General features: G+C 44.4%; 1 protein-coding gene across 1 annotated transcript in view; it reads left to right on the top strand.

Annotated features, from left to right (window-relative positions):
• Window positions 1-19,210, top strand: part of Adam12 (ADAM metallopeptidase domain 12) — a 328,346-nt gene extending 309,136 nt beyond the window's left edge. The window contains exons 22-23 of the mRNA XM_051145478.1: window positions 16,644-16,774; window positions 19,068-19,210. Coding sequence (XP_051001435.1) covers window positions 16,644-16,774; window positions 19,068-19,122 — 186 coding nt within the window. The 3' untranslated portion in view covers window positions 19,123-19,210. The remainder of the gene's footprint in view (window positions 1-16,643; window positions 16,775-19,067) is intronic.
• The last annotated feature ends 3,596 nt before the right edge of the window (window positions 19,211-22,806 follow it).

Here is a 22,806-nt window from a genome sequence, read left to right as displayed (position 1 = left end):
TTTTTATCTTTTTTTTTTTTATTAATTTATTCTTGTTACATCTCAATGTTTATCCCATCCCTTGTATCCTCCCATTCCTCCCCCCGCCATTTTCCCATTATTCCCCTCCCCTATGACTGTTCCTGAGGGGGATTACGTCCCCCTGTATATTCTCATAGGGTATCAAGTCTCTTCTTGGCAACCTGCTGTCCTTCCTCTGAGTGCCACCAGGTCTCCCCCTCCAGGGGACATGGTCAAATGTGAGGCACCATAGTACGTGAGCAAGTCATATCCCACTCTCCACTCAACTGTGGAGAATATTCTGACCATTGGCTAGATCTGGGAAGGGGTTTAAAGTTTACCTCCTGTATTGTCCTTGGCTGGTGCCTTAGTTTGAGCGGGACCCCGGGCTCAAATCTGCCTATCATATTGTTCTACTTGTAGATTTCTAGGACCCTCGGTATCCTTTTATTTTGCTATTCTCCCATGCGTCTCTCATTTAGAGTCCCAATAGGATGCCTTCCCCTCTGTCCCAGTTTCCTGGTAAGTGAAGGCTTTCGTGGGACATGCCCCTTGGGCTAGTATGCAGATATAAGTGAGTATATACCATTTGATTCTTTCTGCTTCTGGGTTAACTCACTCATTATGATCATTTCTAGCTCAATCCATTTATCCACAAATTTCAGGAATTCCTTGTTTTTAATAGCTGAGTAGTATTCCATAGTGTATATGTACCACAGTTTCTTTATCCACTCTTCTACTGAGGGACACGTAGGCTGTTTCCATGTTCTGGCTATTATGAATAAGGCTGCTATGAACATGGTTGAGCAAATTTTCTTGTTGTGTGCTGGAGCATCTTCTGGGTATATTCCAAGGAGTGGAATAGCTGGGTCTTGAGGAAGCCCTATTCCCATTTTTCTGAGATAGCACCAGATAGATTTCCAAAGTGGCTGTACTAGTTTGCATTCCCACCAGCAATGAAGGAGTGTTCCTCTCTCCCCACATCCTCGCCAGCATGTGGTGTTGCTTGAGTTTTTGATCTTAGCCATTCTGATGGGTGTAAGATGGAATCTCAGAGTTGTTTTGATTTGCATTTCCCTAATGACTAAGGAGGTTGAGCATTTCTTTAAGTGTAAGAAGCTGAGATTTCAACCACAACATGTTGAAAGTGGCAATGGGTACTGTTGGCAATTTGAATAATGAATCAGAAACATTTTAAATGTTGCTGTCATATTTCCCTGTTATTTTATATATTTATATTTTTAACATAGAGGTTTTCTATGTGTACATAATTTTACAGCCCGTTTCTACCGTAAAGTTGTTTCTCCATTACCTTATCACTACAGAGCCTATAAAATATTCTTCTAATAACAGCATGCTGCTCAAATGTGGAATTACCTGTGAGTGGATTGTTTGAGAGCTGTGGTTTTTGTTTTACAAATAATTCTTATTTGGAAGATCTAGACAGATTATTTTTGTAGTTCTTTATTTCTTTAGAAAAGATTCAGCTGGAGTTCTTTTATTCCTTCAGGAAAGATTCAAGTGAAATATGAGATTGAAAAATATACAGATTTTTAAATGGTTGGACAAAGTGAAATGTTCAGTTGAAGTATTGCGTGTATTCGGGTTCTCACATGGATACCAGCAAGGTCATAATGAGAAAGAAAAGACTGTCGTTTCAGGTCTTTATTTATTTGATATTTGATAAAAAAAAAAAAAAATAATGTCCATTTTCTTTCTGCCTAGTAGCTTAATCAGTTCCTGAGAGGGGATGCTAAAGTAGCCAAGCACAGATGTGCCTGAGCCCATCAGGTTTTGTTTTGGTTGTAAACATTCCTTAGTATTTGAGGTTCACTTATCTACAATGTTATTTCCTCTGCATTTTGAAATGTTGGGCCAGGTAAGTGTTATGATTTCCTTGTGTTTTTTTTTTAATTTATTCTTGTTACATCTCAATGTTTATCTCATCCCTTGTATCCTCCCATTCCTCCCTTCCCCCCCCCAATTTTCCCATTATTCCCCTCCCCTATGACTGTTCCTGAGGGGGATTACCTCCCCCTGTATATGCTCATAGGGTATCAAGTCTCTTCTTGGCTACCTGCTGTCCTTCCTCTGAGTGCCACCAGGTATCCCCATCCAGGGGACATGGTCAAATGTTAAGCATCAGAGTATGTGAGAAAGTCATATCAAACTCTCCACTCAACTGTGGAGAATATTCTGACCATTGGCTAGATCTGGGAAGGGGTTTAAAGTTTACCTCCTGTATTGTCCTTGGCTGGTGCCTTAGTTTGAGCGGGACCCCTGGGCCCAAATCTGCCTATCATATTGTTCTACTTGTAGGTTTCTAGGACCCTCTGTATCCTTTTATTTTGCTATTCTCCCATGCGTCTCTCATTTAGAGTCCCAATAGGATGCCTTCCCCTCTGTCCCAGTTTCCTGGTAAGTGAAGGCTTTTGTGGGACATGCCCCTTGGGCTAGTATGCAGATATAAGTGAGTATATACCATTTGATTCTTTCTGCTTCTGGGTTAACTCACTCATTATGATCATTTCTAGTTCAATCCATTTATCCACAAATTTCAGGAATTCCTTGTTTTTAATAGCTGAGTAGTATTTCATAGTGTATATGTACCACAGTTTCTTTATCCACTCTTCTACTGAGGGACACTTAGGCTGTTTCCATGTTCTGGCTATTATGAATAAGGCTGCTATGAACATGGTTGAGCAAATTTTCTTGTTGTGTGCTGGAGCATCTTCTGGGTATATTCCAAGGAGTGGAATAGCTGGGTCTTGAGGAAGCCCTATTCCCATTTTTCTGAGATAGCACCAGATAGATTTCCAAAGTGGCTGTACTAGTTTGCATTCCCACCAGCAATGAAGGAGTGTTCCTCTCTCCCCACATCCTCGCCAGCATGTGGTGTTGCTTGAGTTTTTGATCTTAGCCATTCTGATGGGTGTAAGATGGAATTTCAGAGTTGTTTTGATTTGCATTTCCCTGATGACTAAGCAGGTTGAGCATTTCTTCAAGTGTTTCTCAGCCATTTGATACTCCTCTGTTGAGAATTCTCTGTTTAGTTGCAAGCCCCATTTCTCAATTGGGTTATTCGGTTTGGTGGTGTTTAATTTCTTGAGTTCTTTATATATTTTGGATATTAGAACTTTGTCAGATGTAGGGTTGGTGAAGATCTTTTCCCAGTCTGTAGGCTGTTGCTTTGTTCCCTTGACAGTGTCTCCTGCCTTACAGAAGCTTCTCAGCCTCATGAGGTCCCATTTATTAATGGTTGACATTAAGGCCTGGGCCGTTGGTGTTCTGTTCAGGAAGTTGTCTCCTGTGCCAATATGTTTCAGGCTCTTTCCCACTTTTTCTTCTCAGTGGCTTAGTGTCTCTGGTTTTATGTTGAGGTCTTTAATCCACTTGGATTTGAGTTTTGTGCAAGGTGACAAATATGGGTCCAGTTGCATTTTTTTACACATACACCTCCAGTTAGACCAGCACCATTTGTTGAAGATGCTATCCTTTTTCCATTGAATGGATTTGGCTTCTTTGTCAAAAATCAAGTGGCCATATGTGTGTGGATTCATATCTGGGTCTTCGATTCGATTCCACTGATCAACCAGCCTGTTGCTGTGCCAGTACCATGCTGTTTTAATTACTATTGCTTTATAGTACAGTTTGAGATCAGGTATGGAGATTCCTCCAGAGCACCTTTTATTGTACAAGATTGTTTTAGCTATTCTGGGTTTTTTGTTTTTCCATATGAAGTTCAGAATTGAACTTTCAATGTCTTTAAAAAATTGTGTAGGTATTTTGATAGGGATTGCATTGAATCTGTAGATTGCTTTTGGTAGGATGGCCATTTTTACTATGGTAATTCTCCCGATCCATGAGCAAAGAAGATCATTCCATCTTCTCAGGTCATCTTCAATCTCTTTCTTCAGAGTTTTGAAATTTTTTTCATACAAATCCTTCACTTGCTTAGTTAGGGTAACTCCTAGATATTTTATATTGCTTGTGGCTAATGTGAAGGGTGTGGTTTTCCTAATTTCTTCCTCTGCAAGCTTGTCATTTGTGTATAGGAAGGCTACAGACTTTTTTGAGTTAATTTTGGATCCAGCCAATTTGCTGAAGGTGTTTATCAGCTTTAGGAGTTCTCTGGTGGAGTTTTGAGGGTCACTTATGTACACTATCATATCATCTGCAAAGAGGGATAATTTGACTTCCTCCTTTCCCATTTGGATACCCTTGATCTCCTTTTGTTGTCTTATTGCTCTGGCTAGAACTTCGAGAACTATATTGAAGAGATATGGAGAGAGTGGGCAGCCTTGCCTTGTTCCCGATTTTAGAGGAATTTCCTTGAGTATCTCACCATTTACTTTGATTTTGGCTATTGGCTTGCTGTATATAGCCTTTATTATGTTGAGGAAAGTGCCTTGTTTCCCCGATCTCTCTAAAACTTTAAACATGAATGGGTGTTGAATTTTATCAAATGCTTTCTCTGCATCCAAGGAGATGAGATGATCATGTGGTTTTTAATTTTCAGTTTGTTTATATGGTGGATTACATTGATGGATTTCCGTATATTAAACCATCCCTGCATGCCTGGAATGAAGCCTACTTGGTCATGATGAATGATATCTTTGATGTGTTCCTGTATCCGTTTTTCAAATATTTTATTTAGTATTTTTGCATCTATGTTCATAAGAGAAATTGGTCTGAAATTCTCTTTGTTGAGTCTTTGTGAGGTTTAGGTATCAATGAGACTATGGCCTCATAGAATGAATTTGGTAATTTTCCATCCATTTCTATCTTTTGGAATAGCTTGAAGAGTATTGGTATTAGCTCGCCCTTGAAGGTCTGGTAGAATTCTGCACTGAAACCATCTGGCCCTTGGCTTTTTTTGGTTGGGAGACTATCGATGATTGCTTCTATTTCTGTAGGGGAAATGGGACTATTTAGCTTGTTTATCTGTTCTTCATTCAACTTTGGCAAGTGAAATTGATCAAGAAAATCATCCATTTCCCTTAGATTTTCAAATTTTGTGGCATATATGCCTTCAAAATAGGATCTTATGATTCGTTGAATTTCTTCAGTGTCTGTTGTTATGTCTCCCTTTTCATTTCTGATTTTGTTGATTTCAATACTGTCTCTCTGCCTTTTAGTTAGTTTGGCTAACAGTCTGTCTATCTTGTTGATTTTCTCAAAGAACCAGCTCTTGGTTTTGTTGATTCTTTGGACTGTTTTCTTAGTTTCTAATTTGTTAATTTCAGCCCCGAGTTTAATTATTTCCAGGCGTCTACTCCTCTTGGGTGTTTCTGCTTCTTTTGGGTGTTTCTGCTTCTTTTTTTTCTAGGGCTTCCAGTTGTGTCGTTAAGATGCTTATGTGCGATGTTTCCAATTTCTTTTTAAAGGCATTTAGTGCTATGAATTTTCCTCTTAGCACTGCTTTCAATGTATCCCAGAAATTTGGGTACATTGTTCCTTCATTTTCATTGAATTTCAGAAACTCCTTGATTTCTTTCTTTATTTCTTCCCTGACCCAGGTGTCATTTAGCACAGAGTTGTTTAGTTTCCAGGTACGTGTAGGCTTTTTGTTATTTCTGCTGTTGTTGAATTGCAGCCTAAGAGCATGGTGATCTTATAGGATACAAGGTATTGTTTCAATCCTCTTGTATCTGTTGAGGCTTGCTTTGTGACCTATGATGTGATCAATTTTGGAGAAGATTCCATGGGGTGCAGAGAAGAAGGTATATTCTTTCTTGTTTGGGTGAAAGGTTCTATAGATATCTGTTAGATCCATTTGACCCACGGCATTGGTTAATGATGTTATTTCTCAGTTTAGTTTCTGTTTCAATGACTTATCCTTCAGTGAGAGTGGGGTGTTGAAGTCCCCCACTATTATTGTGTGTGGTTTCAGCTTTTTAGCAGATCTTTTAAAAAAGTGGGTGCCTTTGTATTGGAAGCATAGGTGTTCAGAATTGTGATGTCATCTTGGTTGACTTTACCTTTGATAAGTATGAAGTGTCTTTCCTCATCCCTTTTGATTAATTTTGGTTGAAAGTCTATTTTGTTCGATACTAAAATGGCTACGCCTGCTTGCTTCTTGTGACCATTTGCTTGGAATATTTTTTCCAACCTTTTACCCTGAGGTAATGCCTATCATTATGAGTGAGATGTGTTTCTTGAATGCAGAAGAATGTTGGATCTTGTTTATGCACCCATTCAGTTAGTCTGTTTCGTTTTATTGGAGAATTGAGACCATTGATGTTGAGAGATATTAATGACCAGTGACTGTTCAGAGTCTTAATTTTGATGTTGGTTCCAGTCGAGCGTTTGTGTAGTTGTGGTTTTGCCATGGGATAGTTATCTATTTCCTGAGTAGTTTTGGTTGTAGCTTGACCCTTTGGGATGGAGTTTTCCTTCTAGTACCTTCTGTAAAGCTGGATTTGTGGATAGGTACTGTTTGAATTTGTTCTCGTCATGGAATATTTTGTTTTCTCCATCAATGGTTATTGATAGTTTTGCTGGGTAGAGTAGTCTGGCCTGGCATCTGTGGTCTCTTAGGGTTGGCAGGATCTCTGTCCAAGCCCTTCTGGCTTTTATGGTCTCTGCTGAGAAGTCAGGTGTAATTCTGATAGGTTTGCCATTAAATGTTATTTGGCCCTTTTCCCTTGCAGCTTTTAATATTTTTTCTTTGTTCTGTATGTTTTGTGTTTTGATTATTATGTGACGGGCAGTTTTTCTTTTCTGGTCAATTCTATTTGGTGTTCTGTAGGCCTCTTGTATGTTTATAGGCATCTCTTTCTTTAGATTGGGGAAATTTTCTTCTATGATTTTATTGAGAATAGTTTCTGGGCCTTGGAGACTGATAACTTCTCTTTCTTCAATGCCTATTATCCTCAGATTTCTTCTTTTCATGGTGTCCTTCATTTCTTGGATGTTTTGTGTCAGATTTCGCATTTTCCTTAATGGTTGCTTCAAGATCTGTGATTGTATCTTCTAGACCTGAGATTCGTTCCTCCATCTCTTGCATTCTGTTAGAAAAGCTCGCCTCTGTGTTGCTTGCCTTCTTCTCTGAGGTCTCACGTTCTCGTTTTTCTTCTGTCTGTGTGTTTATCATTGAATCCATTTTCATTTTCAGATCTTGAACTGATTTTTTTATTTCTTTCATCTGATTTTTTGTATATTCCTGAGTTTCTTCCATTGCCTCTTTATAGGTCTTCGGAGCTTTAACCGTTTTATTTATTTCTTTCATCTGGTTGTTTGCATTTTCCTGCAATTTTTCCAGTTCCACTCTATGTGCTTCTTTTATGTCTCTCACCTGTTTGGCTGCGTCTTCCTGCATTTTATTACGAATTTTATATGTTTCCTCCATTATCATCCTCATTACTAAGGATTTGAGGTCATTTTCTTGTATTTCCGTTGTATTTGAGTTCTCTGGGTTGTTTTCTTTGGGATAGCTGGAAACTGGAGACGCCATGTTGTTTTGGGGTTTTTTGCGTATGCTTTTTCATTGTCCTTTAGACATCTTGCCGTCTTTGTTTTTGTTGGGTAGCTTCCAGAGTTGGATGGAGGATGTCTGATGATAGATTCACTTGTTTTCTCATGATTTCCCTAGGCTGGGAGCTCAAAGCTTCACTGGTGTGGATGTTAGGAGGTTAGCCCTGTTGTTCTGGTCTCTCACAGCCAGTGATCCTCAGCCCCCCTGTGCTGTGGATCCTGCAATTGTTCTGGGTCTCTGAATGAGCGTTGGGTCAAGCCAAGGTATCCACAGCCTTCTGTGTTCCCTGACAAGTACAGCCACGAACACTGGGCCTGAACCACGGGCTGAGCTCAGCTAGATTCTCAGGGCCTGAACTGTCTGCCGAGCTCAGCTAGGGATTCTGAGCCCAAAATGCACACAGGGTCCAGCCAGAATTTTTGGGCTGGGACTACGCACCAAGCTCCACTAGGGCCTTTTGGCCCAAAGTGCGTGCTGCGGTCAGTTATTGACTCAGGGCCCGAACTGATCACCAATCTCAGCCAGGAATTCTGGATTCAAACTGCACACTGTGTCCAACCAGAGTCTTAGAGCTGGTGGAACCGAGCGCTCTGTCCAGCCTGCGTCACAGCAGGAGAACTGAGGCTGCACTGAGTCAGTGCCGGTGTTGGAACCGAGCACTCTGCCCAGGCTGCATCACCACAGGGGAGCTGCCGCTGAGCTGAGGTGGTGCCTAGTGTGGAACTGAGTGCTCCACTAAGTCTGCGCCACAGCAGAGGAGCTGTGGCCGAAGCTGAGTTAGTGCCTCAGGCAGAATTGCTTGCTGGGCTGGGCCAGTACCGGGGACTCTGGAGCCGAACTGTTCACCGAGGCAGTCTGGGTCCGAAGGCTCCACGCGACCCAAATCCTGCCCCGAGTCCCCTCTCCTGCAGCAACTCCCACCAGCCACCACACCAATCGCCTCCACCGGAAGGCTATGAGCTGCAAACCTCAGCCACCGCCGCTGGTGCCGCTGGTGCTGCTGCCTCTGCCGCTGCCACTCCGATCAGAGAAAATCCACGCTCCTCCCGTGTGCAGGGGCACGCAGGTCCTCCGCACCCTGGTTCCTCCGAACCGTGGAGCACTCCCGCTGCCGTGATGTTCGGACCTCGGTGTTCCTGGCTCAGAAATCTGTGCAATTCCCTGAATTGTTCACTGGAGCCTCCACACGCGGTCCACACTGCTCGCCGCCATCTTGGATCCCGATATCCTTGTGTTTTTGTGGGCTGTTCAGCATCACTGACCCCTATGAATGAATAATAACAATTGTAAGCATGTTTTCAAATATTGCTATCTCCCGAGGGTCAAAATTTGCCTTGATTGGAAAAAACATCTCTCTGGAAATCAATCCATGCTTATCACAGCTTTGTACCAATATTTTATTGCTTCAGGAGAAATGTGGACACCCAAGTTTTTAGGTCTTGTTGCATTCGTTTTTAAATAACAGATGTCTTAAAATCATGGCCTTCAGAGCTAGAAAAATGACTCCGAGGATAAGAACATTTACTGCTTTTTCAATTTTCAGAGCCCACATGACTTCTGCAGGCTGGCATGTGGTGCACATACACTTGGACACACATCTACACATATTGTAAGTGGCCTTTATGGGCATCAAGAACCATTTCAAATGGAATTTTTCCTTTCAGCCAAAGAGACTTCTTTAAAACAATGAGCTGATCATATGTGTTCATATATTGATCCCTTCAGCTCTTTCCCCTTCCTGATGGTCTACAACTCATCATTTCCTTTCTGTCTGAAAAGCCTTCTGTTATTCTTTGAAACAAGTCTATTGTTAACATATCATTAGCATCCCTTTGTCTAAATCCATGAGGATATTTTTGCTAGGTATAGAATTTTAGGTTGCCATTTTGTGGGAAGGGTTCCTCCCCTTTTGTCTGGACTGTACAGTGATAAGAAATCCACCACAAGTTATTTCCACAGTCTCTGCTCCAGGAAAGTAATGTGACCTATTATTTTAGGAAGGGGTGTTTTTGTCTGTGGTTGAGCTGTAATAAAAGCATATATGGTCAAAATATTTATTTGCCTTCTTCCCAGGCTTATGACTACAGAGGGGAGGCTTTCTTTTGTTTTAATTTCTTTAATGCCATTTTGTTATTTCCAGATTGTGTGTACTTACATATTTTGTTTTCTTGTTGCTCCCTTTATACGTCTTGGATGGGGCTCTGGCTTGCACCCATGTGCACACAGAAAGACCATCGCTGGGTAGTTCCTTAAGACTAGAGTTCACCAGGTAGTCTGTCTTTTGCCAATTTTCAGTTTTCTATCAATTTCTTAATGATGTTTTTGTTCCAAGTATCAAGAGGAATAAGATAAACTGCTTATTCCATCTTGTTACAGCCTCATTTCCCTCTGTATTTCTTTTATTGCTGGTAACACTCAAACTACTTTATACCTAGCAGCTCCCTATAGGGAAAAAGGCTTGGCTTTCAGCTGATTCTCTACTCTAAAATCTTGTATCATGGCCAATTTCCTGCTATAAACATGTTGATGCATAAGAAGTCCAGAAATGGACATCCTGAGCTCATTTCAGCAAGCTCCATGGGACTGCCTTGGGACTGTGCTCTGTGAATTATCTGGTGCTGCCCCTGAAAAAATATATATATGTGTGTGTGTGTGTGTGTGTGTGTGTGTGTGTGTGTGATTATATATATATATGTATATGTATTTTTAAGGTAGAGTCTTCTTTGCTGATGTAGAAGTTTCTTTTTTTAAAGGAATTTCTGTCCTTTATTCTATCTTGATTTCTGGCGTATCAGGAACTCTGGCTTTGACTATCACATTAGTGTACCTTTTCTTTTATGAGTCACTCATTCCTTACATGCTCATACACTCTCTCCCACTTACCACCAATTAGCATATTTAGATGGTGTCTTCTGTTGCTTTATTTTGGACTGCTGACAGTTCAGTTCTCTCTTCCATGTGTTCTTCTGGTTTACCTTGGTCTGTCCTGGTTTACCTTGCTGTAGGGCAGCAGGCACATCCTAACCCTGTCTGGGCTGGGAACTTACTTGAGATTCTGACAGGAGCTGTCACCCCCCAGGATATGCACCAACATCCAGTGCCTTGCACACTTACCTGGGTACCCCTGGAGCATGTAAACATCTACCCCATGGATTCCCTTATACTGAGGTATCCTAGTTCTCTCTTTCAGCAGGTGCCATCCCTGAACAGTACCACGTGACCCAAGAGGAGTCATGCACAATGGTTTTCTCCCTCCATTGTCAGTGCCTGCAGAAATGGCTCTTTCAAAGCAGCCACCTCAAAGCCTTGTTTTGTAAAACTAAGGAAATCTTCCCCTTTAATCACCAGTCATCATGAATAAAGCCTTCCAGAGACAAGTGATACCACTAACTGCAATAACACATCACACATAGGAACTTGGGATCCATTCCATGCAGGTGTGAGCAGTATCTAGAGGTGACTCTTACTTGGCAGCAAGCATTGACTCCACTGACACTTTACAGTTCCCTGGGTACCATCCCACAAGGCATGACACAGATGTGCCTCCATGGCTAACCCTGCTGTTTGTCCAAATTTATCACAGAAACACTCCAGGGATGAGGGGCCATAAGGGTCACATGGGCTACCCTTGCTTTTCTAGAAAACACTTCATGCTCCATAAACTCACCTCATTCTCCTATCCCCAAATGTGCCTCTTGAAACATGCTTCTCATCATGTGCTTAGTCCTTGTGTTGTCCCTGCTTGCACATGCTGTGTGCACACGTGTGGCATTCAGAGAGCAGCCTGCAGCAGTTACTTCTCCTTCCACCCGCTGAGGCAGGGCCTGTGGTTTTTGACAATAGGGTGAGTGTCTCCATCTTTTCACAGGGGTGCTGTCATTACAGACACCACCATGTGGGGATTTTTTACAAGTAATAGGAATGCAAACTCAGGTCCCCACATTTGAGTGGCAAGCACTTTCCGACGGAGCCATCTCCCTGGCCTTACAGGGTGCTCAGCAGTACTGCTGGAAGAAGGGGAGCAGAGACATGGCCCATGGCTGGGAGGATCCCTGGACTCCCAGGACACCCCAGCTGAAATCCATTAATCAGGCGATTCTCACTTACTGGGCTAATTGAGTCACAGTTTAAACAAAAACATGCTTGGTGTCCCAGAAAAGAAATACATTTCTCAGCTCACAGAAAATTGCATCTCGAGGAGACAGGGCTAAGATGTGGCAGGTCTACATGACTTTTTCCACTGTCAGACTTGATGTGCTCAGATCCTAGAGGATTTGAGTGTTACCTTCAGTTCATCAGTGACCATTCTCCTTACAAGCAGAGCTTCGTCTGTGTGCCACTGGCACAGCACTTACCCATTTGCTTTGCTAAACATCTGTCCCATAAAATGGCATTTGGTTGATGCCCGCTGATGTGTGGGTGCACTCAATTTAAGGGTCTGTTTTTCTTTAAACACTTGAGTTTCCTGGGAAACACTAGGAAGTAAAAATCTCAGCGAGTTACAGAACTGAACTGAGAACATGATCCCAGCTGCATTAGAGAAACAGGGACTTTTAAAACCTGAACCCATCACTTGGGAAGACTAATTGTTACTGCACTGAGTCTTTTCTAGAAAATGAGCTCTAAGAGAATGATCAGACCTGGTTTGTGCACTGTGTATCTACACTGTGGAAATTTCAGACAGCAATGGTAGGATTCACTTCCACTGTTATATTTATCACCAAATGTGTGTGTGTGTGTGTGTGTGTGTGTGTGTGCGCGCGCGCGCTCACGTGTGCATGTTGTTTTGGTACAAGGAGCCTGTGGTTGTATGTTTAGTGGTTATAAAATCATTCAAACACACATTTATTGAGCACTGAGTACAAAGCTGAGTAATTGGCAGGTGTTTCTACCCCTGTGAGCTGAGAGAAGCTGCTACCATAAGCTCCAGTATATGGAGGATAAGGGCATAATAAGGCTGCATATTCCATAAGCAAGGAGGCAAAGGTGGGAAAGTCAGGGGCTCAAACCCACATTCTCCACCTGCAGCATTAAGAAGGGGGAGGGGGCGCTCACAGGCTAGGAACTTGGTTTAGTTTTTACAGTGTTTGTCTACTGTGCACGAAGCCCTGGGTTCATAGAAAGATGGCATGGTGGTATACACCTGTAATCCCGGCCCTCAGGAGGTCAGAGGCAGGAAAACAAAAAGTTCAAGGTTACCCATGTGCAGCGGTGCTCACCTTTAATCCCAGCACTCACTTGGGAGGCAGAAGTCAGGGGCGATTTCTGTGAGTCTGAGGCCAGCCTAGTCTATAGAATGAGTTCCAGGACAGTCAGAGCTGCATAGTGATAGACTCAGTCACTAAATAAATAAATAAATGAGAAGGGAAGGGCAAAAAAAAAAAAAAAAAAAAAAGGAAAGAGAAATGGACAAAGGAAAGGAAGAGAGCTTAGAGTGGAAAGTATCAGACTTACCACAGTCAGGGTAGCCAGCTAGCTGCCCTAGTCATCTTCCATTCCTGTCTTTTCCAACTCTGCTGTTCATTGGCACTGTGTACAGCCTCCGCGTGGTCCAGAAGGCATGCATCCATCTTTTGAAATGCAATAGAGCCACAGCCATCTTTGTCTTTACAGGACAGGCCGCTGTTGACACCAAGGCCAGAGCAGGCAGCGCCTTGTGGTACCACAGCACTTTCAAGGAAGGGGACTCTGTGTCTTCTGTGGAAGGCAGATAGATTTTTAGCCGTGTGTTAACCAACATGCACTTCTAACCACATGCCTAATCTATATCATACATAGCCTAAAATTCCTGTACAACAAGACCAGCCGGTCCAGGACAGGCTCTTCCAGCAAAAGGCAGAAACACAGAGCTTTGCTTAAGAAGCAGCAGAGGAAGCAATGGAGTCTAGGAGCTCCACATCACCTACCCCCTTCAAACAGGGTGGTGAGTGACTCTCGGGGGCTGTGACTGGGAAGCAAGAGCCAATATCCGAGACAATTTAAAACCTGGTTTTAGGGCAAGCAGGTAATAGCCAACTCACCCAGAGGTTCAACTCATCCCTCCAACTGTGCTAAGCAGTGAATTCAACTTGGATCTGATAGAGATGCACTCCCTTCGGAACAGTGTGGTCAGCTGAGATTTGAGGTCTGGAAATCTGATGACTTAGGTCCTGGCTCGTCAGAAATGCTGGCATGTATAAGAAAGGAAGTTCCACTTGCCAATATGCCCTACTAGGGAAGATGCGATAGAAAGGAAGGCATCTTTGTAGCAGCCTTCACTCCCTGGGCAAACCTCAGGCTGACAGTGGGGAAGAGGGCTGGACGGTGTCTTTGTGGACCTGCCCCTGACTTTCCAGGCCTCGCCCTTATGCCCAAGATCCTTCTTCAGTGTTGTGTCGTCCTTGGCGAGGCTCCCTTGTCACTGACTGCAACCACTCCGCATTTGTGCTGCTCCATTTGAAAAGTCCTGGGGGCCGTTCCTCTTGGGCACACCAAAGACTAGTCTAGTGAATGCAGTAGGTGTCTAACAAATGAGATTATGTAAGTTCTAAATGGTAGAAACTCATCTTGTCATGAGTTCCTTACTGGCTGTCCCATCCTAGAAATCAACAAATAATAGAAAATCTGTGGGGGAAATAGTTACAGTCTTGTCTGGTCATAATTTCCATCATTTTTAGCCAGAGACAAGACTTACTTATTACAGTAAAACATGTTAATGGCAGCTCTGGCTTTCCATGATGGCCTCCAGTCTTCCTGCCCAGAACCCTCAGCTAGCAGGACATGTTCGCTATTGTAGGCCATGTAAAAGCTAATAACAGTGTGATGGTTAAGATAACAGGGTTACATCTTTATTCTGGCATGTTTATTTTCAAAGCTGAGAGAGGTGGGGAGGGAAGGAGAGAATGCTGCAATTCTGGGGTGTATTATTACCATCACTAGAACACAGGTGGAAAGCAAAGGTCCAGAACCCCATGTGACAGTCAGAGTAGGACTTTTCTCCAGGACCTGAGGGAACAGGAATGGTGCTTGAATTTTGCTGAAAATACAGACTAAAGAAAAAAGGGACAGTATGAGCCCCCTGGAGTCCTTTGTTAGCTCCTATAGAGGCAGCTACATTTTTCCAAGGCCACACCTCATATGCAGCCATCCATACCGTGTCCTGTCTGTGGCAATATAGGACAGATGGGGGACCTCTGCTGTCCTGAGGGCTGGAGGACTTTCTATAGCATCCTGGATGTTTGGAGTTTTATCTCTGGGATGAACATACCATTTGTCCTCAAAGCTGAGAGCCATCTGAGAGAACATGATGAACAACAAGACTGTGAGCATAAATCAGGCAAGCCATAATTATTTTCTAAGTTGCCATGATAAATCCAAACACATTAAGACAGACTGTAGCATATAACTCGCCTTTTCTTCCACATTAGCAGTAAAACCCTAGTGCTATCTTTATGGCAGAGACTGGCTACTTAGTCAAATTCAGCATCAGAGTTAGTGTTGCTTTGTAAGGGATGATGGCGGAACCCGAGGATGTGCTTCATTTTTACACTATACATGGACATAGTGCTCATACTCTTTTGTTCTATGATGAGAACTAGAGTGTGATTTGTGTGTGGTCCTCATTACTCAGGCTTGCTGCTAGGCTGAGATTGCTGTCCGTCACAGCTGTCAAAGGGCAGCAGCTCCTAATCATGGGCGACTGCATGCCCCGCCTGGGCTAAGAGCTTTTCTGTGTCAGTCCTCCGTACCACCCCTAGTGGGGAGGAGGGTGCTATTATCATCTCTACACATGCTCACAAGCTCAAAAGCTCAGGCCTGAGTGTGCACAGGCAGTGTGGTCTTTACTCCTACCTAAGGCATTTGTCTATATTCTAGAGCCTTCTCGTGTTTCCTTTAATGAAATCTGATGCAGACATGTCACCTGTATGTCTGGCCCCCGTCTGTCTACTGTTCATTCTTGGCACATCTCCCATGCAGCTGTGGTTTAGCAACTTCTGTAGTGGCCCCTTCCCTTTGCAGGGAGCTGTTGGACGGTGACTCTGGTATTGTATCCTCTGAGGTACACTCTGGGACAGACACGTGATTTTAGTACAGGAGCTGTGAAAACATCACAAGTGTTCTCAGTAATGTTTGGGGGCTACTGCACACCCAGGCTATTGAGTCCTAAGACAATGCAGGTCCTGTGTGACTCTTCAGATGTGTTTTTTGCTGTGTAGCCTCAATGGCTGGTACTACAGGTGTGCCCCACCATGGCTAGTCACGAAAGTGCATCAGCTCATTTGGTTACAGGACATCCTATCCTGTGGGGTTTCTTACTCTGTTACTCAGAGTCCCTTCCCTTCAGTGACGAGGCCAAGAAGTGCCAAGTGCCAAGCTGACCAGACCTATTTTGGGCCCCCAGGAGAGTGTGGACAATACTTGCTGACTGGTATTCTCCAGGGGAAGCTAGGAAGGTACCCCACGAGGTATCTTGAGGTTTTCCATGTTTCTATTAAGCACTTAAAGCTGGCACATGAGTAACTGCTGGTATAATAATTATCTATGTGTTGGGAACATTTTGTGTGTTCTTTAAGAGAGATTACTTTGTTTTTCAGAGAGGTAGACTTGTGTGAGTCCCACTGTGGACTTTGGATGTGACCCAATATAGAATACCCCCAAATTCTCACTCTGCCCACTGTGGCCAGTGACACATCACCCCATAGTGTCCTCACTGATCCTTACCTATTCTACAAGCCACTGCTTGGCTCCTCCCCAACAAATTCTAACAAGCATCCGGGTAGAAGAGCTACAGCATGCTCTACAAAGCAACCCAGCTATTTTCTCAGATCTTCACACCAGGAAATGGATGGGTGTCTTGTGGATGCTGTACATCCACAGTTGCACCAGTCCTTTATGAACCAGAGGTTGTCTGAAGCCATGGTTAGACTCACATCCACCCCCTAGGGACACTGGGAGAGACTCCTACTATCCACTATACCCCTAAGACCTGTGGGGTCAGACGAGCCACATTTGACTGCACCGATGTAATTCTTTTAACTGTTACAGAAAAGGCGAAAGATAGTTCCTACCTTGTATTGTAGGATCACTGTGTAGTAATGTGCATTGCTTCCCAGAAGTCTGCTGGGTCCTGGAGTCCAGTTCTGGCCACCGAACTGAGGAGCCACATGTGATCTGTTGTCTGTTGCAGGGCACCCGCAAGCCCAGCCCTCCTCAGAAGCCTCTGCCTGCCGATCCATTGAGCAGGACTTCTCAGCTCACTGGTGCCTTGGTGAGGACCCCAGGGAAGCAGGAGCCTGGGCACCGCTCAGCCCCAATCAGGTGGGTGTCCTCTAGTGGTATAGGGGAACTGAACTAACCACACCGGTGTGCAGTTATCAGGTGTTAAGCCATGCTTCCTACCTGCCCCTGACATGAGAATGATGGGAGAGAAGTGTAAAAATAACCAGGAAGCAGTCACTGCATCTCCCCAGGGCTTTCCGCAATGGCTCACTTACCTGAGAGATCACAGCAGTATGAGACAGCTGAGCTGCTGACAATGGCCCAGCCCAGTCTCCTGCAGGCATTAAAGCAAATATTGTTATTTGTGTCTGTATGAAGGCTGGGCCTCTGCCATGCTCACTGAGACCTGCTGTGCCTAGACTAGGGCCTTCCCCATAGCTAAGTGACCCACATAGGCTATCTCTGGCTGTGGTCATCGCCATCCTCTCCCACAGGGGATGAGGCAGGCGCAGCCCCAACTCTACTTCCATGGGGAGAGGTTACCCACAGCGGCACTGAAGCTGGCTCGTGCCTTTGCAATCTAGCCAACACTAATTACTAAAGTTGAGCCAGGCGTGGTGCCGCATAGATGTAATCCCAGCACTCGGGAGGCAGAGGCAAGCAGATCACTGTGAATTCTCTGCTCTACAAAATGAGTCCAGGACAAACAAAATAACACAAAGAAACCAACCCTGTCTTGAAAAACTAAAAATATATAAAATAAGATGAACTAATTAAGTATATCAAGTTGAATTTAAAACAAGGGCAATAAATATTCAAAAGGAATTGCTCCCAGATACTTACTGCTGAGGCTGCTCACACCAGGTATTTCTGTGGTGGAGTCCATGGCATGCTGGGCGCTCTCCCATCTTCCATAGTTGCTGGTGCCGTTGGGAGTGTTAGCAACATGGAAATCAGCAAATGCTGCAGCTGAACCTCTTTCTCGGGGAAATTATTCCCTTGTGGGGTTTTTGCTATTTTCTCTCAGTTCTCAGGCAAGAATATGTTAGGCAAGTGCTACACATACCCCCAGCCTTGGGCTCCCTAGTAGCCCAGGCTGACCCAAACCTCTTGATCCTTCGCCCTCCTTTGCACTAGGATTGTTAACTGTGAGCCACCGTACCTGACTAGCAGACTGTTAAACCCGCAGCCCACTCTTCTCACTCGCGTGCCCTTTAGCAGGCTGTGAGCTCTCTGAGCACCAGAGAAGCAAAGGTACCGACTGTTGGCCAGGCCGCATGGTCAGTAACTCCTATCTCTGCAAGGGAAGACCCACGGCAGTGATTCATTACGGCTCTTGGGAAGAATGTTGGCCTGGGAAAGAAATGACTGCCTCATAAATCTCAGAGATAATGCTGGTCAGAGGGTTAAGAGAACAGTCTAGCTCACCACTGTGGAAATGCAGGGGGGAAACTTCATAGCATTGGAGTTACTTTTGATGTTCTACAAGATTAAAACGCTCCACGGGGATGATGGGGCTGGTGGGGGAGCACTTCTTTCCATAATACCCCTTTACTGCTAGCAGCCTGGCTCCCTATCTCTTGAGCTAAGCGTTGCTATCCAGTAGCCACCAAGCATGCTGGAGCTGGTTAAAAATAAAATTGAAATATACAAAAGTGTAAACAAGTGCCAGATTTTGAACACTTAATTCTGCCCCTGTTGATTCTCTTAGCACTTAATGCTGATGCATACTGAGATCCTGATAATAGCTAAATGAGATTTACTGATAAAACTCAAAGTTCGCCCATGTCGTGTGGCTGCTGGAAACACAGAGTTCGAGACTGGAGAGATGGTTCAATGGTTAAGAGCATTTGCCGTTCTTCGTGCCGACCAGAGTTCAGTCCCCAGCACTCACACTGGGTGATAACTCACAACTATCTGTAAATCTAGCTCCAGGGGGATCAGAGAGGCACCTGCTTCTAGCTTCCACTGGCACCTGCACTCATATGCAGAGATATCCAGATAAATAAATCGAAAACGGAAAAACTAAGAATTACCTGAGCAATTCATATCCATTTTTCTGTCTGTCTAACGGTGTTATTCTAGAATCAACTCATAGATGAAAGGCAGAGCTCGGGGCGGGGGGAGGCAGGGTAAGGGTAGTGGGAAGGTAACCTATCATAGATCACCAGGAGTTCTTCAGTGAGATCCTTGTTATGATCAGCATCTCCCCCCACCCCAAAAAAAAAACCCTATACTGGCCTTTAACCTCAGGTCAGGGCCAGTAGACTCTAACCCGGGAGACCCACCAGTGTGCAGGAGATGACTTCTTTCAGGCTCCTATGTCTACAGAGCTGTATCTGAGAGTCTAACTGCAGTTCTGTTTTCCACTTTCTGTCATACTCTTATCCAGACCTGCCCAGAAGCATCAAGTACCCAGACCCTCCTACAATGCCTACATCAAGTGAGAAGCAAGCCCGGACCATCCTCAACAGTTAAGACAGAAGTTTGCACTATCTTCAACTCCACTGGAGTGACTTTTTTTTTTTTTTTTTTTTTTTTTTTTTTTTTGTACCAACTTTTAGAATTTTCAGAGTGTTTAAGACACCGTTATTCTCAGAACTGTGAGCTACTGCCGTTGGTGCTGTGCTGTGGTGCTTTGCGTACTTGCTCAGGTACTTGTAACTTATTAAATTATGCAGTGTCTATTACTGCGCAGGGCGCCGTAGCAGGCATTTGTACCATCCCGGGCTTTTGTTTTTCTGGCGGACTTGAAATATCCTGCTTGATGGGATCCAAGATGAGATGTTTACTTTCTGCTCAAGCCCTTATTGGAAAAGAACACTCCCGAACTCCCCAAGGCTGTGTTATGGTACCATACCCACAGCTCAGGAAACCCCAGGTGGAGCCTGGAATGTTTTGTTTTGTTTTTAGTTTTTAGTTTTGGAATCCCTATCCTGGGTTGTAGCCAGGGCCTTTGGGAAGGTCTGGGGCCCCTGCATGCTGACAGGCCTTCGGGCCCTGCACCCTGAAGTTCTCAGACAACAGGTGGGGTCTGGGTGCTGGCCAGCAGCTCTGGAGAGAGCCTGGAGTGCAGACAAGAAAGGTTGGGGTGTGGTCACACCAGGAAAGACTCGAATTCTAGTCCAGGCTGACATTTGACCTTGAGCTGAGTGGCCATGAGCAACTTTGGAGAGCAAAGAAATCTATGGTGCTTCACAAGGCTCTGCTTCCAGACCCAGCAGGAGCGTCTCTCTGGCTGCCCTTCACAGAGTGCTGGCATGGGCATGTTGTTTACATTGGGAACAGTGGTGTTTCTACAAGAAAGCCACTGCCCGGGCACTGCAGACCTCTGTCTCCTGCCCCGTTTAGAGCTAAGCAAATTACCACATTGTCTTCTTGACTGTAATACAATGACCCTGTGTTCTGACAGATAGAGGAGGCTTTCTATGGGACCATAACCATTTTCAGATGTGAACTGGTAACCAGATCTAGTCGATCAACTCTGGAGATAAAAATCTCCCTGCAAGGCTCAACTTATTAAAAATTAGGCAGAATCCATATGCTTGCAAAAGCTATGACCACATGGAATGCTATTCTCATTGTACAGCCTATGTCTGCCATCCTTGTTAGTAGCCACTGGACAAAGAACCCAAAGTTACTCATCTGTTCTCTTCGGATCCTGTTTTCTTCGGCGTAGAGACTCCGTCTTTCCCACATGTAGAACATACCTTTAACGCCTCATATGATGACAAGGAAATCACTTCCCTAATGCTGAAGGCTTATGAAAGGCAGACACAGCCAGGCAACCCTTCCACCTTGTAGTTTTTTTCAGTGTCTGGCTGGGAAGCCATCTTCAGAAGCAGATCTTTAAGATGACTCAACCCAATGGCATGAAAGATTTTTTTTTTAAGTCATGTAAGGCAAAATGCCAGAGGCCTTTGCTGCCTCCGGGTGGGGTGTGGGGTGACTGACAGCAGCTCTGTAACACAGCTGAGAGCTTCACATTGGAGGGTAGCTGACAGCAGCTCTGTGACACATCTGGGTGCTTTAGGAGCAAGCTTCTTTGGAAGGGTCACATAAATGGCTATCCTGTCCCTTGAAGCAGAAGGGAAAATGCAGACTTAGAATTTGGTTTGCTTTCTAGAATTCTGAACTATATTCAGTGTTGGTAAGCATGGCCTTCATGACTGTGGATAAATAAATCTACGTCGCGGATGCATAAAGAACTCTTATAAAATGCCTCTTTTGTGGCACAGCAACAATATTGCTGCCGCTGAGATGCATATGGAGTTTTTGTAACTGATTTGCCATTGGGTAGTTGTATTAAGGCCAAACACACACAACTGCTTACAGAGTTGTGTGAGCATTGTCTTATAAGACACTCAAAGCCTGAGCCAGGGCATATGAGCCCCTCTCCTGGGTGGAAGTGAGAGGGAAGCTGTGAACCCAATTTCCTCTGTTGTTTCTGTACTTTGGTCTTGGAGGACCAGGGACAGTTTGGTTGCCATGGTCTTCTGCTGTATCCCCAGTGGCCGCTGAGGATGCTGATGGTGCCTTCCAGCTGTGCAGTGCTGACTGCTTGCTTTTTACAGGGCCATGCACCTCTTTCCAAATAAGAACAATTTAATCCTGATATCCCTTTACAGGACAGTGTTACTAAAGGAATACCTCTAAGATATAATAGTCATCAGATAAAGTATATTTAGTAATAGCTTCAATTTTAACAAAATTAGGAACCAATAACCAAAATTGGGGGTTTTTGATAGAGGGGAGTTTTTCCTCTCCCTTTCTACATCCTTTAAACAACAGAAACCAAAGTTAATATAGTTCAATCACAGTCTGTCTTAGTTCTGAATACACTATAGGCATGACTAGAGTTGGCTGAGTTTTGTGAGACTGTCCCTGAGAAGTCCAGCAGAGTAGTCAAGTGCCTAGACACTAGGCCCGGCTGAATGCCCTCATTTCCTGCCTGGTTATAGGTCACGTGACTACACTTTGCAGGCAAGTGGGAGGTGAAACTTGCAGGCATTTCACTTTATAGTCGGTCTCCTACCATATTCCTGAGTCTGTTTTCCCAGCACATGGGATCAAATGGGGAGCAACAACACAGTTTTCCACTTCAAAATATGCATGCCGAGTTTGCACTCTGTGTGACTGTTTCCAGCTTACACATGTGGGATGACATCACAGAAACCACACAAGCAACAAATTAAATTCTACGGGAAGAAATGCTCCTGACTGGTCTCTGAGGAGACATTTTTATGCCTTCTTAACTTTATTAGGAATTCTCAGGCTGAAGCTGTGGAACATTGTTCTCCAACAAATCAATACAACCCATCAATGCATTCCCTGAGAACTGCCAAGCCCTGATCTGTGTTTGAATGCTCTTAGGGGCCTGTGATCCCCGTGGTGCTACAAAGAGCCTGGAGCTGGGCCAAGGAGAAGGCCTAAGCATTCTCCAAGCCTCTCTGCACGTGTTTACTGAGCACTCTGAGCCTGACAACTGGGAGGACAGAGGCTGGGCAGTAGGGCGCCGGCCACTTGCAGCTCTTTCCTCTGAGGCTCCCTTCATGTTTTACTTCTCTTACATCAGGCCCCAGCCTGGGGATACTTTGTCTACAGATCCTCCCCCACGGTTCTCAGATGGCCCCAGCCATACACAAACAATCCAGACTAAGAGACACCAGTACTCCCAAGAAGCCCCCTGAACCAATAGCTGGGTGTTTTGAGTACTATGGCAAGCGGGGAAGGATACGACAGAGGCCGTTTTTTTCTCTCCCTTATTCATACTAGAAGCTAGCTCTCCACTCCTAGTTCCCTCATGAGACTCGACAGTGCCTCCATCACACCACACACACAGGGAAACATAGACACACACGTGCCTTCTTCTTTTGCCAGTCACAAGTGCCTCACTCTGGCCAGACTCCATGCCCAAACCTCTCTCATCTGAGAGAGTCAAACCTCTCTACCTTCGGTACTCCTTCAAGCCAAAGTGGTGACTGCTACAGGGTGTGGGTCCCCTTCACAGGTCCCCTACACAGAGCAGCTCCTTCTCCAAGGCCACAGCACAGAGCAACCTCCAGCACACACGAGCCTCGCCACTATCCCACAGCATCTCAACCACGGTGACCTCCCTCCCAAAGCCTTGC

Source organism: Acomys russatus, chromosome 5 (genome assembly GCF_903995435.1).
Source record: "Acomys russatus chromosome 5, mAcoRus1.1, whole genome shotgun sequence".
Taxonomy (NCBI): domain Eukaryota; kingdom Metazoa; phylum Chordata; class Mammalia; order Rodentia; family Muridae; genus Acomys; species Acomys russatus.
The sequence above is the reverse complement of the archived record's forward strand: the minus strand, read 5'-3'. Positions and strand labels throughout refer to the sequence as shown.